The sequence below is a fragment of the Cyprinodon variegatus genome, unplaced genomic scaffold (assembly GCF_000732505.1).
Source record: "Cyprinodon variegatus isolate N-32 unplaced genomic scaffold, C_variegatus-1.0 Scaffold190, whole genome shotgun sequence".
In the NCBI taxonomy this organism is placed as follows: domain Eukaryota; kingdom Metazoa; phylum Chordata; class Actinopteri; order Cyprinodontiformes; family Cyprinodontidae; genus Cyprinodon; species Cyprinodon variegatus.
Window position 1 is genome coordinate 1,003,881 of NW_015150643.1, and position 18,744 is coordinate 1,022,624.

An 18,744-nucleotide genomic window follows, 5' to 3' on the forward strand; every position below is an offset into this window, starting at 1 on the left:
CACATATCATGGGGCCTGTGTCCGAGCACGGAGCTCAAAAACAGTAATTGACAGCTGCGGAGAGACACAAAAACAAGTCTAATAGCAAACCCAATGCTCAGCATGTGAAACCGCTTTAAAAACACATTTACATATGTGAGTAAGACTGAGGGAGTGTGTGTAAGCAGGTGAAATATGTGGGTGTTTGTAGGACTGTTGGTGAATTTTCTCTCTTTTTCAATTTATTTATGTTTTTCCTTTTTTTGTTGTTTTATTTTCCAACAGCTATGGATTCGCCACAGGGCGTCCATGTCCAGGCTTGTTTAAGACGTGTCGTGTCCCGAGAGTTAGGAATGGAAGCTCAGTTACAGGATCACGCAAATCCTCCCTCAGGCTTAACGGGAGTTGCAGACGCAGACAAAGTCAGAGAATCTGCGGTCTCTGAGGTCGACAGTAAAGCTGCATGTGAGCGTTTGCCCCCAGAAAGTGCTGGTGCTGCAGCTTTTCCCTGAACCGTCACCAACCCGTGGTAAAGCCAGTGAATTTGTGTCTCAGTTGCACAGCAGGAGTTAGACATAAACTCACAAATTAGAGCTGATTTCTGGTGGAGTATTTACATTATAGAGTATGAAGGCCTCTGTGAACTTCTTGTTTTCTTGTCATACGTACTGCATCAGGCGCTGGGTGTCTTTGCCAAGCATGACCTCATTTCTGACTAAATTCACCTTTGACTTTTTGTACAATTCATAACACAGCCCACCCCCCTCAGATGTGACTTTACCCTTGTGTATATACTATACCCTCTTTTAAAATCTCTGTCATACTTTCATTAGTATGCTGATGGCGCTGCAAAAATGATCCAGATATTAAAGATTTCCATAAAATTAAGTGTATTTACTCTTAATTTGAGCAGGTAAATACAATGATCTGCCAATGGAATTAGTATTTTTACTCCTAAAATAATGTAATTAGATGAAGTACACTTGGAACAAGACAATGTGGCTGATTTTTCTTATTTTAAATGTAGATTGTCTTATTCCATTGGCAAAGTGTCTCACTTACTTCCTCAACACAAAATGCATTTACTTTAAGAAAAAATTACTTATTTAGATTTCTATTTTTTGCAGTGTGTACGTTAGTGTATATAGAGGAAGCGAACCAAACATAGATATCACACTCAAAAAAAGCCCTTTGCTATCCTAACAAAGGAGACTCCTGTTCACCGTCACTTTAAGAAAATGTATCAACTTTTTTTAACTATGTTTTCTCATAAATTAATGTTTATTGAGGCTTTTGTGGAACCAAGAGTGGGGAAAGAAAATTTTAAGTAATCCCAACTAGAGATGCAAGTAATCGATTAACAATTCAATCTAAAGCCGGTTGATCTTTACGACTCACTAAAAATAATTCATAAGCGGCCATTTTCTTATGAACATGCAAAATCCTATAACATGAAGGTCTAAATAGTATTTTTCAACATGGTGCATATAAAAAAAAGAGAACATCATTATATTTCAACAACTTATTGTGACAGCTGTATGAAATATTGACTGAATAAACAAAAAGGAAAAAAATCCTATACATTATTGAACTTATTAGAAGATATAACAAAGTACATACAAAATGTATGTACAGTAAAGGAAGACATACAGGAACCTGTTGTATTTTCTGAATAAAATAGGTGAAATACTTATTATTCCAAATACACAGAGATGTACCATTATCATTGAAAGGCAGAGTATGTCGATCTGAAATACTGTCAATCTATCTGGCACTTTGTTTCAGTGAAGTGGACCCTAACTGTGATTCAGCTCTCTGTTTTTATTGTAATCCAGCAATTGGTGCTGAGAGAGACTTTTTGCTGTTAGTATAGCTTTTAAACAGCTTCTTCTGGCTGGAAATATTCTAACTTGAAGTGCATTAACTCACCAGAGCCTTCCCCAATTTATTGTGCTTATTGCAAGCATGCATTTTAACATGTTTCATATTCTTACAATGCTCTCCTCTTTTCAATCACTTTCCAAGCACAGCAGAAAAGTTAGGATGGTACGTCATTTAGGAATGTATGGAGTGTTTATATTTCCAAACAGAACCACATAAAGTGCATTTTGCACCCTTTTTGCCATTAGACAGAGTAAATAATCCCAGACTGATTTTGATTTAAGTTTCTGCTCTTTCTTAGTTTATGGAGTTGCAAGAATTTACTGTTATCTGCATAAATCCCCCAAAAGGGAACAGAAATGAACAAAAACTATCCCATAAAATAAAATAAAAACTTAAATTAAATAGTAAAAAAGGGTTCAGACGTGTCAGAACTATCGCTGTGCAACTAGGTATTTCAATTCAATTCATTTCAGTCTATTTCTATGAAGCCACTTTACAACACATATCATCTTAAGATTGTTCAACCAGATCATACAGTCAGATTGGTTCAAAGTTTTCTTTTTGAGGAAAACCAGCTTATTGCATAGGCCTCATTGATGCCAAATCCCTTACACCAAGCAGGCTTGTAGCGACAGTGAAGAGGAAAAACTCCCCTTTAACAGGAAGAAACCTCCAGCAGAACCAGACTCAGTGTGAGCGGCCATCTGCCGAGACCGACTGGGGTTCAAGGAGACAGAAGCAGGCATAGAAAAAGAAGCAGAGATACAAAAGGCAACTGTCAACTAGCTGCACAGATGAGCTCCAAGCCAGCTCCCATGTCAGAGGATGAAAGAAAGCCCATACAGTTGATGCTGATTTATGCTCAGAAACCAGGTCGTCTGCGTGTGTGTCACAGTGAACGCAGATATGCCCCCACCCCTTCCGCAGACACTCTGGTGCACCTCAGACAGGAGGCATCTTATTGGTCAAATTTACATCCGCTCTACACTATAGGTATTTCCTGTTTGACACCTTACCGGCTTGTTTTGTTTGTATGACCACAATTGTGGAAGCTAGAAGAACATGGTGTGCGAAAATGCTGGGACCCTTTTTCTACCCTGCTATTTTTTTACCCTCATGTCTCGCCTNAAAAAAAGAGAACATCATTATATTTCAACAACTTATTGTGACAGCTGTATGAAATATTGACTGAATAAACAAAAAGGAAAAAAATCCTATACATTATTGAAGTTATTAGAAGATATAACAAAGTACATACAAAATGTATGTACAGTAAAGGAAGACATACAGGAACCTGTTGTATATACTGAATAAAATAGGTGCAATACTTATCATTCCAAATACACAGAGATGTACCATTATCATTGAAAGGCAGAGTATGTCGATCTGAAATACTGTCAATCTATCTGGCACTTTGTTTCAGTGAAGTGGACCCTAACTGTGATTCAGCTCTCTGTTTTTATTGTAATCCAGCAATCGGTGCTGAGAGAGACTTTTTGCTGTTAGTATAGCTTTTAAACAGCTTCTTCTGGCTGGAAATATTCTAACTTGAAGTGCATTAACTCACCAGAGCCTTCCCCAATTTATTGTGCTTATTGCAAGCATGCATTTTAACATGTTTCATATTCTTACAATGCTCTCCTCTTTTCAATCACTTTCCAAGCACAGCAGAAAAGTTAGGATGGTACGTCATTTAGGAATGTATGGAGTGTTTATATTTCCAAACAGAACCACATAAAGTGCATTTTGCACCCTTTTTGCCATTAGACAGAGTAAATAATCCCAGACTGATTTTGATTTAAGTTTCTGCTCTTTCTTAGTTTATGGAGTTGCAAGAATTTACTGTTATCTGTATAGATCTCCCAAAAGGTTTCTAACCACCATAAAAAAGCCAATAAAGTGTCTCTCTATCTATGAGTTTAAGAAAATGTTGAATATTTTATGTGTATATCTAGAAATCATTAGAAGCTTGCAACGACCAAAAGGTAAACAAAAAACAGAAATGAACAAAAATTATCCCATAAAATAAAATCAAATAAAAACATAAAGAAATTACATAGTTAAAAAAAAGGGTTCAGAGGTGTCAAATTATCGCAGTGAAACTAGGTATTTCAATTCAATTCATTTCAGTTTATTTCTATGGAGCCACTTTACAACACATGTCATCTTAAGATTGTTCAACCAGATCATACAGTCAGATTGGTTCAAAGTTTACTTTTTAAGGAAAACCAGCTTATTGCATAGGCCTCATTGATGCAAAAGCAATCCCTCACACCAAGCAGGCTTGTAGCGACAGTGGAGAGGAAAAACTCCCTTTTAAGCAGAGATACAAAAGGCAACTGTCCACTAGCTGCACAGATGAGCTCCAAGCCAGCTCCCATGTCAGAGGATGAAAGAAAGCCCATACAGTTGATGCTGATTTATGCTCAGAAACCAGTTCGTCTGCGTGTGTGTCACAGTGGGCGCAGATATGCCCCCACCCCTTCCGCAGATACTCTGGTGCACCTCTCCAAAATTGTAGGTGACCTCAGAGAGGAGGCATCTAATTGGTCAAATTTACATCTGCTCTACACTATAGGTATTTCCTGTTTGGTACCTTACCAGCTTGTTTTGTTTGTATGACCACCATTGTGGAAGCTAGAAGAACATGGTGTGCGAAAACGCTGGGACCCTTTTTCTACCCTGCTATTTTTTTACCCTCATGTCTCGCCTTACAGTATGTCCTCCACCAGTCTAATCCTATAGCAGCTATAAAGTCAATTTAAAAATATAGATATATTTTAGGAAGATCTTGAGCTAGCAATGGTAAAAGAGGATTTAATCCAAAGAAATAAGATAGGACAAAAGGGTTTATGATGTTAAATAAAATCCAAAGAACACAAAAAAGATTCTGATGTCGTCATGTCTCTGTTTAAAAAGAGACCTCACTTAACCACGTTTGAAAAATGTCCTCCTTTGCTGGCAGGTTTATCATTCAGGTGATCTCTATTTGGAATGGTACATTGGTCAAAGAGAGTTATGGGAAGGTGATTAAAGCTCTTATATGGAGGAGGTGTTGGGAGTCCAACAATAAGCTGTAATTTACCATACAGGTTATCAACAAATAAGTCATTATATCTCCCATCCAGGAAGCTTTTTCAATTCCAAATGTCAGAAATAGCGTTGAGTTCTAGGCTTTATAGAGTGGACCAAAAACAAAGCCTGTTTTTGGCTTAGAAAACATGTAAATTGAATTGGACAAAAGGGTCCACCCCTTAGGAATGGGTGGTTGTTTGGCTAACAAAGAAAACCAAATTATGTGCACTTAAAACAAGTTTGTATTGTTTCATGAGTCCTATTCAGTTGGCCAAGAAATCGGCCAGAAAACTGCAATTGGGGCACCACGATTGTGGTAGAATTTTTTATTAGTTGGTCAGATTTGATGGGGATACAGATTAAGTTTAATACAAAGAAACCTAAAAGAAAAAACTGTCAGGAGCTGTAGAAAAGTTGAACAATTGTAAACTTCCAGCACAAAACAAATGATCATCCTATCAATCATGTTAGTCTTATAAAAGCTAACTGCATATAATTCTAAATGCATCTTCTGTTTAGTGAGCTGTGGAGGACATGGAAAGACTGTTTAAGGTTGCTTGGAGTTAAAAGTACATAAAATACATTGGTAAGGATGGATATTGTAATATAAATATTACAATTTTGCGTTGTTGGATTGTATTTCAGTTGTAAATAAGACTTCACAATGCAAAAAGAAGAGACATAAAAAAAAGATTAAGAAGACAACGTATAGACACATTTGAACTAAAACAGGCTATTCTCTAATTTAATGGAAAGTCAGTCATGGCCTTATATATTTATATCTGGTGTCTGACTGTGGCTTTGTCTAAAAACACTTCTTCCACTACCTTTACCCCCCAACCCCCCCAAAAAGGGATTCCCTGGTCTTACTTTAGCACCACTGTGATGACTTGATGTCTGGATCTAAGATATTTCATCTGGTTTCAGACAAGGAGGGACACCAGGAAGTGGAGCAGACACCGAGGATGAGACTCAACACAGACTAGAAACAATTGCTGACAGGCCGATGTGGAAACCGGACTTTTTCAAAGCAAACATGATTATTCCCACACAGACATTCACGACAGAATTCAGAGCAGCTGTTTTCCAGCATGCTGGTATAAAGAAAAAACAAAACAATAAAAGAGGGATTCCTGCTTGTGTTGATGATTTATATTGCACACAATCGAAACAGATCATGAGCTTCTCACTGATGGGAGTGGCTGTTCTCTGGAGACATTTTTTTGTTTTGAGAAAAGCCAAAATGTTTGGACCATGTGGCAGATGAAGAAGCTAAAGCAAACACACTTCTGAGCTGCGGCTGTCTGACTGAGCCAAACCATAGCTGAGGAGACCCACTCAAAGAAAGATCTGATGCAGTTTGGCAGACACAGAGCATGCTGAGTTCAAATGTGCCGCAGACTTTGTTGGATGAGAGAAATCTGAACCATATTTCTTCTGCGCCACTTCAAGACTATGAGGATAAAATGTCAGCAGTCCTGAATTTCTGGCTTCTTCCCCAGAGATCCACAGATGAACCCGATCTAGGGCCGGCCGATCCCTCACCCTCCCCGTCCTTTTTCAGTAAATGTCTTCTTGCGCTATCGGCTCTCTGACTTTTAACTACATTAAGAGCTTGTTTTGCATTCATTAACTCGGTTTTCCATTGCTGTTATAAAGTAAAACACAGGGAAGAACGAGGCAGGGCGGTGTAAAGGTTTCTGAAATTAAATGATTTTTTTGACAGACTTAAAGCCAGGAAGGCTGCCCCACAGGTTGCAGCCTGACTCACAGCTCCTGCAGACTGATTCAGGTTCACTGAGCCGATAGAAAGGGGAACGGGTCAAGGAGATCTCCGAGGCCTTTTACTTAAGCATGCATGACAAACATCTCTGCCAATAAGGTCTTAACACGCCTCCATACTCAATATTATTTAAGTCAGTTTATGATGATACGGGATTAGAAAAAATAACTATTTTAATCAAAATACCTGAATTATTAATGGAGCGTCTCTATATTAAGTGGATAATTGCAAGTAGAATTGTCTCAGAGCTTACACCGGTGGATCTTGGCAAAGTTAAAGCATTTTAGCAAGAAATGGCAAACAGGTTTAGAACTCATTTGGAGTTTTGCCTCAGGCATGGGTGTGTGCAGCTGTTTTCCCTCCAACTATCTCCACGTGTAGGATCAGCTTCAGTTTAGTTTGCTTTACCTTTGGGGTTATTCTTACAGCCATGTGACAGCCTTAGCCTCACATTTATTGTGTAGTGGAAAGTTTTTTACAGCTTTAAAGATTTGATCTGCTTTTTGTTTTGTTGTGTCACTATATTTTAGATCTAAAGAATTAAAAAAATTTGTTTTAAAACGATAACCCAATTCATTAAAAGTTGTCCAAACCAACTTGGTCCTGCTTAAAAATATAATCACTTTACTTGTTAATTATAAATTAGTATTATAAACCAAATTTTTTAACTCAATCAAACTGTCCACATTGCCGAAATAATAGCAAAAGTGATGAAAACACTTGAAAAGAACCCGTCAGTAAACATGAAGTAGGCCAAAACACTTTTATATAAAGAAAAAAACTAAGTAATGAAGTCAATGGCATATATCTGATCTGAAACGATAACAAGGCCTGTTTTAAGACAGCTAAACCACAGTCAGATGCTTTTTACAAAGAAACGAAGAAAACATGGAACACTAGAGAACCTCAGGAGTGACCGGCTTACAAAAAAAAATCCAAGGGCAACATCAACGACTCATCAAGGAAATTAGCAAAGGACCCCAAACTATGTCTAAACCTCTGCATGCCAGGCCTAACTTTCTACAGGTAAGTTAGCTTTCCTGATTCAGCAGTAAGACACTGGGTAAAAATGGCCTCCATGGGGAGAGTTTTAAGGAAAAAATATTTGCTCCAAAGTAAAACAGACGTATATCCTATAGGCAAACATGGTGGTGGCAGCATGATGGTCTGGGACTGCTTTGTTGCTTCTGGATTTTGATGAATTTAGAGACCAGTGAGTACCAGTGAGTTCACAGCTGCTTGGTAAAAAAAAAGAGGGTTTTAAAGTGGCCTAGTCAAAGTCTGTGCTTAAAGTCAGAAAACCTCAAATATGTCGATGCTGGAAAACCTTTTAGTTGATCTTAATTAAAACAGTTTGAATGAAGAGTGATCCTTGACATAATGAGGGACAGTATACTCAGTATACTGGTTTATACCAGTATACTCAGAAACAAAGTCATCTGAGTGTGTGTCACAGTGAACGCAGATATGCCCCAGCTCCTTCCGCAGAGACTCTAGTGAGCCTCTTGCGCATGCAATTGCAGGTGATCGCAGACAGTGCTGCAGACAGGAGGCCTCTGATTGGTCAAATCTACATCCGCTCTGCACTATGCGTATTTCCTGTTTGGTACCTCATCAGCTTGTTTTGTTTGTATGACTGCCATTGGGGAAAACAACTCATGCAAATGGACCTGCTAGAAGAGCGAGGTGCGCGAGAACGCTGGGACCCTTTTTCCACCTGGATCCCCGCTGTTTTTTGCCCTCATGTCCCTCCGTTGTCGCACAAACTTGCCCCCACTTCCTCTCCGCCTTGGCCGTATCTCGACCTGCAGCTAGTTCCTGAATGTCCCTTTTGCGTTGTGGTGTGGAATAACAAGACCACGCTTCAATATTGGGCATAAATCAAAAATATCTGCAACAAGCTCACTGCGACACACTGCTGTAGGGAAGATAACCAGCCCTTAAGGCCGATAGAGTTTATCTAAATGCAGGGAAAACCTGACAATTATGTGTAATTTTTCTATGCAATCATGCACTGCTTTGTTTGTAGTTGTTTTATACTGTATCTATATTTCTGCTTCTGTTGCATACATGGTTAGAGAGGTAAAAAAGTTTCATATACAGTTGAGCCACTTTAGAAGATGATGCACATAGATATAAATATGTTTGTTATGACCTTTGGCTGTTTACAGTAATTGTTAGTAGATTCCAAAAAATGGTGGACTTTCTCCTCTAACGCAGTTAAAGTTGTCCTGCCACTCAGCAGCTGCAGTTTTTAAACCAGCTCTCTGAAATAAAAATTGACGAAACAGAGAAAGTGAAGAGTGAACTAAGATAGCATTTCCTGGTAGGTGCTTACTCATTTCACAGTGTGACAACAAAGTGACAATTAACAGGAACATAAGAGGGGTGGGTAAAGGTCAAAATAAGATTTCATCAGAGGCCAGAGTGTTTACAAGAACTGCTATCCACCTGTTGGTCATAATGACCAGTGAATGTCCCTGATGGGATAAGAACAGGTAATGAGTCTGAAAAAGTAAAGTATGAGAATGAAAAAGTTTTCTTACTTCGAACTTTTATTCATCATCCTACTCTTTTCCCCTGAAGAAGTAATCCCAAGGGATAAATAAAGTTGAGTCTATATCTTTTAATGCAGTGGGACATTTTTTTTCTTGTGTCCCATCTTTCCTTTGTATGCATTTCCTTACCCTTATTCTGTCCTCCTTCTCTTCCTTCCTTTCTTCTTTCCTTCTATCCGCCTGATCAACCTCCATCTCTTAAATATCTCCCAGAAATGTATAGGGAAGTTTTGGAGAATGTAAACTAAAAGCCTGGAAATGTGACATGAAAAACATGCAAGAATGCTCATTAAAACCAGTCAGTAAAAAGTATAGGAAACATTTGTAATGAAAGTTAAAAACTTGATTATATTTGGCCACTGGATGCTACTAAGTGAACCTTAATGTGACCTAAGCTTTTGTACAGCTAGCTTAAAGCCTTGCTTTTATTTCATTATGCAACAGGTTTGCAGCTCTGATTGTAGGTAGAATATCTGCTTCATCCAATATTCAACCAGTAATGGTTTGTGCTTAATAGGTTTATTGAATACTGTGGTAAGATGGTGTCTGATTGGAAAGGCAGAAAATTGCAGGCGGATGGTAGAAGGCTGATGATTGAGGCAGTCCATGTTGTGACCAGAGTCAAAAGCTGATGAGAGTCTAACAGAGGAAGTACAAAATACAGAGAGCAGGCGATGCACACAGACACTGAATCAATCCTTATGTCGGCAACAAGGCAATCTGGCAGGGAATGACTGAGAGAGGCAGGTTAAATCGACAAAGTAATGGGAGGAATGAGAGCGATTAGAAACGAGGCAGGTACATCTTCTCACTCTAATTAACAGAGTGGAACAAGCAGCCAGCTAACCCAAAAATCATCTTAGCAGAGGCACTGTCCAGCTTTCCTGACCCTTCCCACAGCATAATGCCTCCACCACCATGGAACTGACAGCAGTGTTTAAGATTTCAGCCAGAAAAGTTCAACTTTGGCATCATCTGACCAGAGCAGATGAAGCCAAACTCTTCTCTTTGCTTCCTGGAATACGTCAAATATCGATCGTCTGTACCGTCTACTAAAGAGCTTTGGATTTGTTTCTAATGATGGCTGAGTAAGAAATTGAAATGTAGATTAACAGTGACCATGTGGAATCTATGGAGTAGAGAGGAGGAAAAACATCAACATGTCATCATGTGATGTGCTCACAAGAGAGATGATGAGTTCCCTATGATGGATCTCTCTATTAATAGACCTTGCAATGAAGTGACCACGGTCACAAAGGCGAACGGATGAGAGGCCCCATTATGTCCAAACGAAGGAGTCAGCCGCTTTGTCAAGAGAACGCGTCGCAAACAAACCTCATCTGACCGAGCCGGCCTGTGTCTCCTCCAAGTGCCCACCCGCTCCCGCTGTGCTAACCTCTGACCCGTTTCTGCAGAGTGGGTGCCAAGCAGGAGTTGTGAAGGTCAGGGGGAAAGACTCTGAGGCTTCAGGCTTTGACCTCTGCTTGACTACCCCGCTGCACACACACACGCACACACGCTCCACAGTGGCCAAGCTACTCTGAGTCACCCAGATAGAAGCAAAAAGGGCACTGCATGTGGAGAGGCAGACGACAAGTAGGCTGCAGCCCCCCTCCCATTGCTCTGACAAAAAGAGAGCTGTGCAGAGGTGGTGAGGAACAATGTGATGGTTTCAGAGGAGGAATTGAGGAGAGTGCAATCCTTAGCATAAGCACCTTATTGTAAGAAAAAAGATCTTTGCTGAAAACAGAGGATGCAGGAATTGGAAAATAAGGGGATTTCATCTAAAGGGAGAAGAAGAGCCTCATTCTGAGCTTAACACTGCTGTAATGAAAATAAAACCGTCAAATATGATCTGTTCAATTTTGCACAGACTTAAATACAGGATATTTATATATATATATATATATATATATATAATATATATTACAAACAACACAAAGTATAGTGTTAGCAAGCAGATTCATTTTTAATTAAACAGTTTTTGCAGATAAAAGTCTGAAAATGTGGGTGTATTTGTATCCAGTCTAACACTTTGATTGGAAACTCAATATTTGACCTTTTTCTTTACAAAATAACTAATTAAGATTGGATGGAGAGCATCTCTCCTTCCAACAGCAGTTTGTAGTTCTTGCCATAGATTCTAGCCTTCAGTAGATTTGGCTGTATGCTCACAGCTTAAGCCATGAGCCCCTCTCTCAACTCTTTCTTTTCTTGCTTTCGATTTTGCAGCCCCTACTGCATCTCCACATGAGAGGTGCTGTGCTCAAAATACTTTTTTCACAACAAAGTACTTTGCACCTTGGGGTGTGGCAAATTAATAACACTTTAACCAGATCCCTTCAGTTGAGCTGCAGATCTCTGCAGCTCCTCCAAAGCCGGACGGTGTTTTTATGCAATACATGTAAGCATTCGCTAATTCAGGCATTGCTGCTTCATTAGCTTACCCACTTTAATGTTTATTTTGATTTGTTGTTAAATGTTTATCTTTTCATTCAATTCAGATTTAGGTGATAGTTATTTTCGTGTAATTTTTATCATGTAAATGATTGAAGAAAAAGCTAACTTGGCTTCAAGAATTTGCTCGTAATCAGCAGGTCATAACAGGCATCAGTTAGACTGATGTCAACATAATCTGTATCAGCATTTTCCTTAAAAAAAAACTGAATCCGTTGATCTCTACTCTTTAATTCTATATATTAACTAAATACAGGGTCGTATGACTGATGCTGATACCTATTCTAATGCTCTTCAGTATTTTAGGCTGACATTTCATCAAACTTCTGACTTTTAAGACTTCTGTCTTATTTTTTCTCTTCTGATATTATCGAGATTTTGGATTGATTTGCTACCACTACTGATCAAACCTCTCTTCTGTTGGCTTTTATGTCGATGTGTCTGACAAAATGTCGAAGTTTAGTTTTTAAAAAATGTATTCGAACGACATTTATTACATTTGGTCCCGTTTTATTTTTTCACGCCACTTTAAATTAAAATAAATTACTCTGCTTTTCAAAAAGTTATGAAAGGACAAACTGTAAAAAGGTTCAGGTAACAGTAGCACTACAGATAACATTTCCCACAGAGCAGTTGTTTATCTTTCTTATCTCCACCCTTAATGCAGATGTTCAGAATGCGGTAAAAAGAAGAATCCATGATCACACTCCGCCCTTGGTTATACACTGTTCACACACGCACTCACCCATACGCACATGGATGTTTCCTAATCTTACGGTAAACAGCTTCCATCCACCCTTAGGCCCTGCCTTTCCCAAACTCACCCAGAGGACCAAAACAGGTAACACTGAGCTGGGTTTTGGCACACATCCATGTGATCCTAGCTGTTAAAACTCGGTGCTCTGCCCGAGCAGCTCCCACTACCCTCAAACTCTCGAAAGGTTTCCCCCTACCCCCCCAAAAAGAAAAACATTAAAAGGCAGCTCTATATATCCTACAGCAGGTTTTATACCTTGTGCAGAAAAAAGCAGAAGTCAGACAAAGGAATTTCTGAACCGTAGAGGAGAGAACTCTAAATCTAAACAGACTAAACAGAGATGTGACTAATCAAGATGTGACTAAGATGGCAGACAGTTTTAAATGTTTTTTTTTTAAAGCTGTAACCTGATAACTGAGGTGTTCTGAGCTAAATCTGCTTTTGATCCTGTTTTATGTTTGATAACTAAATCACTGATTAATTGAGATATTTCCAGCCCAAAACAGCATGTTTTTGCACGAAGCTGCGCATCTGTCCAATTCCCCTCCTCCCCTTCTTAAGTGAACCCTCTGTTTGTTACTAACATTCTGCTGGGATGGGCATGGTGCCATCTCACGAACGTTCCCGTAAACACCCACCACCCAGGACCCTGAGCTTTTGGCCTGTGCCAAAATGTCGCTGGGACTGTGGTGAACCTCGAACCGCAGCTCAGAGCAAACCCCAAACCAGAGCCTCGCCGCACCGAGCATCAGAGACAGACAGCTGCACACTGAGTAGAATTTATAGGGGAGGTGGCAAAGTGGAGGCTCTACGCTGCCAGGAACTGTTGTTTTTCTCTGTTTATCTGCAATCCCATGGATACTGAGAAAAAAATCTGGGTGAAATAGTCTGTCTGAATAGCAGAGAATTCCTTAAGATAAGAGAATTAGGATCAGGCATGGGATTCTGGTAGATTTCAGCAAAATGAGAATAAATAATCACTGTCTTAAGGTTTTCATTCACAAACCCCTATCAGAGCACATCTGGAAAGCGCTTGGTGCGGATTTTTTTTCTAAAAGTCAAACATCAATATCTGTTTACAATCTTGCACCACTTGCCACAGCTAACCAAATGGATTTAAGTGTGAACTTTACAAAGCGCAACTGTGCTTTCCACTAAAATCTCCCACAGAGATTCAGTCCTTCTAGCAGATAAGTACTGTAAACATTTGCGGCAACATTTAATCTCTCTGGAGAAAGAAAATACCCTCAGCATGATAGTACCATTGCCATGTTTCACTACAATGGATGCTGAGTTCCAGGTGATCTGCTGTCATCTAAAGTGTTTTTGACATAGGCAGGAAAAGTCACCTTCTCACCAGTGTACCCTCTCCCAGGGGCCTGCTGTCTCCCCTACATTCATGCATTATGAAAACCTAGACTACATTTCATTCTCTGACTTCTAAAAGTCATAGAGTCCCAAAGTATTTTAACCAGGAACATCAGAGTAAAAGAAAAAGAAGGCAACTACAGACCATACTTTGAACATCCTGAATCTCTTTCCTTCAAAAAAAAAAAAAAAAAAAAGCCTCTTTACAGCATGACACTGCCACCACCATGTCCTGCCACAGGGACAGTGTGTTCCATAGTGATTTGCAGGGGTATTTTTTGTTAAATATCTGTTTGAATTCTAATAAGTACTTTTTAATTTATTTTTACTTTTTCCTTCCCGTCTGATTGAGCTATTTGGCAAACATTTAACGATTTTTCTACAATGACACGGTCTCCAAAGCAGGTCATAGAACTCACTTGCAGACGAGGCAGAGTTTTTGCAACGGATGCCCTTCTTAACAAAAATAGGATCAATGACTTAAAGGGGCTCTTTTACTTTTCTTCAGGAATGACTTTCTTCTTGTCACCCTACCATAAAAGAAAGATTTGTGAAGTGCATAATCTGTGCAGCTCCTCCAGAGTTACCAGTGGCCTCATGGGATAAAAGAGTGCTCAAATGATGTTCAATACCTGGAATATTGTTTTATAATTAACCCTGCTAACCTATTGATAAATAAATTATAGATAAGTAATGTTGTCTGGGACTTACAAAGAAACTGGTGCCAATTGATTTTATTTTGGGTTGCATAAAACGGGCTGAATGCAAATGCACACCTATATATATACGTTTTTTTTATTGTCATTACACAGTCAAAAGTACAGAGCAATGATAGGAACTCTTTGCATTTAACCCATCCCCTTGGGGAGCAGTGGAATGCCATTGTGTGGCACCCAGGAAGCAGTGTGGGGGGTTAAGGGTCTTCACTCAGGGACCCAGAGTGGCAGTCTGTGGGAGTGGGGCTTAAACTCAGAACTTCTGGATTTCACATGCAATGCCCTAACCACTAGGCCGCCCCACCCCTATATTTAAGATAACGGTGATTTTATTATCTTATGTATGCTCTAATGAAAGTCTTTTTTTTTGTACTAACACCTCGCATCAAAATTTAATCTTGCAAAGATCAAGATTGTTTGCTTCTGGAAGATTTTTAATGTAAAAAAAGTACTTTTATTTCCACTTCAAAACTGTGATACTTGGTGTTATTCTGTTGCAGGGGGACTTGTTGTGGCTGGACACCCACAAGGGATTCTGCGGTGAGCTCACTTGAGCCTGCTTGTTTGGTCGTTGGAAAAAGTACAAACAGAAGACTAATCTGCCCTTTAAAATACAAAAAGAAAAAAGAAAAAAAAGCAGACAGGTGCACAAGTGAGGAATCGTGTTTCCTTACTCTGTGCTCCCACAAGCTCTTGACCTTTATCACTAGTGGAGTTTTGTTGTGAAACCAGCTTTGAGGATCAAAGGGGAAATTAGACGAACATGAATCTTGGGGTTGAAAACAACCGACAGAGCTTATGTTAGAAGACATTTCCTGTCTTTCCTGTCCCTGATCAAAGTGGCGAGCCGACAAAGGCAATGTGCCCAACATCGGCGGCACCTCACCAACCTGTCAGTATGCAAACAGTGGTTGTTTGTTCTGTAACTGATCGCAGACAGTGTTCTTTATGGTTTTTTTTTTTTTTTTTTGAGGCCTCAAACAGAAGTTTGTCAAGCAGTCAGCTTTATTCTTGTGTTTAAAACAAACTTTCAAAATTAGATATCTGCCTAAACAGATCACCTTGAGGCAGCGATCCCAGGATGTACTGATCCTGAGCTAATTTGCTCTCCTTTTCTGGGGTAGAAAGTCCCCAGCTTCCCACCGCATGGATTTAGTTTACACAGGAGAAGGAATGCTGCTGGAGAGAAGCCTGGAGGGGGGCGTGGCCTTATGGTTGTCTTTCTGGAGGAAAAACACGTCATCATGCCCATATAAGGGTCAGCAACTTCCTCTACAGTAAAGGAATAGAAAAATAAAAACATCTCAATCATGACTGCATGTTTCATATCAAACAGATAGAATAACATGAAAGGTGTATATATTTTATTTTATCTTAATATGCTTAGGGAAAAAAGACACTTTTATACATAGTGTGATAATAAGCGAATGAAAACAAGTGACAGAGTTAAAAAAAGAGAAGAGTTTGTCTCATAACCTCGTTTATCTAATAACTGATCTATTTAGACTGTACGCGCGCAGAGTGCAGTGCGTGGTTGGGTTGCGTTGGGTTACTACTTTTGGTGACACTCCGTTGCCATCCCTCCTCGGTGCGCTCTCTAGCCTACAGGCTTATTTACAGGCGCCTCTTCCCGGCATTGGCGTCACCGACGACGCAGTGACGTAGCGCGGAGAGGGAGCAGCGCGGACCAATCAGAGCGCTCCCTGAAACATGTGGCTGTGTGTAAGTATATATAACGGCTTTCACTGGCTTGGGCCGAACACACCTCTGTGATCAGCAGAAAGAGGAGCTTTCAGGAGCGAGGAGAACTTGACAGGACTGTTAGAAACCGCAGCCAGATCTGAAGGAACAACAAAACACTTCAACCTGCTGACTTTGAACTTTAGAGAGATTTGTTGGACATTATATTTTTTAAAAGAAAGAAAAAAGCGTTTTGGAGACACTGTTGGCTCATACGCCAGAATTGATGCATACTTTGTGCTGGTACTGATTTATTATTATCTAGACTGATTTTCTAGAAGCAGCTGGTAAGCTTCCACTTTTTTTCTTGATCTCCCTACGACTTTATGTCAACAAAGATGGAACAGCCTTTTTATCATGACGACTCTTTTCTGCCGGCTTACGGCCACTCTGATGCAGCCATGCACGATTACAAGGTGCTGAAGCAGAATATGAACCTGAACTTGGCAGAGCCCTACCGCAGCCTGAAGTCTCAGCTGAGGGCCGAGGCGGACCCGTACCAAGGGGGGCAGCCGGACGTCGGCTCCCTGAAGCTCGCCTCCCCCGAACTGGAGAGGCTGATCATCCAGAACAGTAACGGGGTGATCACCAGCCCCACGCCGGGACAGTACTTCTACAACCGGGGCATCACCGATGAACAGGAGGGGTTCGCAGAAGGCTTCGTGAAGGCGCTGGACGAGCTCCACAAAATGAACCAGATGCCCCCTCCTAACGTGTCCATCGGAGCCGGCGGGGTTACGACGTGTTCGGCGGCGGCGGCCTCTAGCGTCTTCGGCTCCGCGCTGCAGCCCGAAGCTCCGATCTACACAACGCTGAACGCCTACTGCCCGAACACCAGCCTCTCTTCCGCGTCCAGCTACCCCACCGCCACCATCAGCTACCTGCCGCCCCACCAGCAGAGCCACGCGCAGACGCCTGCGCCTGGCGCGCACCACTTCCAGCACGCGCTCCCGGGCTCCGGGATGCACCCGCAGCGGCTGGTCGCCCTGAAAGAAGAGCCCCAAACCGTGCCGGATCTGCTCAGCAGCGACGGCTCGCCTCCGATGTCGCCCATCGACCTGGAGACGCAGGAGCGCATAAAGGCGGAGCGCAAGCGGCTGCGGAACAGGCTGGCCGCCACCAAGTGCAGGAGGCGCAAGCTGGAGCGCATCGCTCGGCTGGAGGAGAAGGTGAAGGTCCTGAAGAATGACAACGCGGGGCTGTCCAACACAGCGTCGGTGCTGCGGGACCAGGTGGCCCAGCTCAAACAGAAGGTCCTAACGCACGTGAGCAGCGGCTGTCAGCTGATGCTCACCAGCAAACTTGAGGCGTTTTAAGGACAGAGACTATTAAATGACTGAAAAGTGATAACACTGGAGACAAGGTCTTTGAGCACAGACCTGGATGTGCGGCCAGCTTCACAGAGCCGATCCCTGACAGCTCTGATTACAGGTGAAAACTGACTGACTGAAATGGTACTTCCGGATGCTGGTCACCGCTCAAAGGACCATTCAACCGTTTCAGCATCCAGCCTGAGCAGACACTGCGCAACTCAGAGGGCAACTGCCCACAAGTCGGGTTTACTAATGGTAGAAAATGGGAATTGCTATTGTACTACTTTGTACTTTTTGCAACTGTCATGCAATGCTGCAATTTATTCTTTGTGTAAATTATTTTGTTTGCCCGGTTGATCCAGACAAACTTTTGTCCAATGTTTACATTGTCTTTTTTATTATTTGTGATGTGTATTTAAGTAAATTGTCTTTTAAAATGAAAGAAAAAAACGTCTCGAGTAATCATTTCTAAATTGAAAGTGCAGAAAACAGCATTTTAGTTTTATTTGCCTACCTCTGAGCTAAGACCTGAAGTACCGCTTGTGCAAGCAGGTTTTTTTTATTTCTACGCACAGCACGTACTCTACGTATTGGCCTTTCCTAATTACGCACGGGCATGCCCATATATGGGTATGTTGGTGTATATTTCGTCATAAGGGAGGATTTCTGGGAACCCCCGCCCAGGTAATATAAACCGGTTCCACCCGAGTCCCTCCTTGTAATGAAAAGATAAGAGGATCAAGTTTCCTCCTTATTGTGTAACACTTAAAAACGCACCAGGACAAAGTACAGATTTGTATCATCTGGTAAAGAGAGAAACTGTTTAGAGTTCAAGTAGAACCTCATACAATGTCTTCTAAAAGGAAAAAAAAATCACCAATTTTGATTTCAAAATTAAATTAATAATAGCTATCTGTTTTATTGGGTAGCTTTTAGGACCTTTTAAAAAATATATATATTTTAACAACTGGAAAGACTTAAATCTGTTACCTGTTCAGTTTAATTATTTACAGATTAAGATAATTTTATCTGGGTTTGAATTTCCATGTTTCCAAGAATGGAATAAGATGGGAAACCTATAAATAGGCTAATGATAAAAATGTATTAGATGTTT

General features: G+C 40.7%; 1 protein-coding gene across 1 annotated transcript; it reads left to right on the forward strand.

Annotated features, from left to right (window-relative positions):
• The first annotated feature begins 16,347 nt into the window (after positions 1-16,347).
• LOC107087652 (transcription factor jun-B-like) lies at positions 16,348-18,070 on the forward strand. The gene has a single exon (XM_015379339.1). The coding sequence runs from the start codon at positions 16,644-16,646 to the stop codon at positions 17,631-17,633; it is 990 nt and encodes a 329-aa protein (XP_015234825.1). The 5' UTR covers positions 16,348-16,643; the 3' UTR covers positions 17,634-18,070.
• Positions 18,071-18,744: the final 674 nt, after the last annotated feature.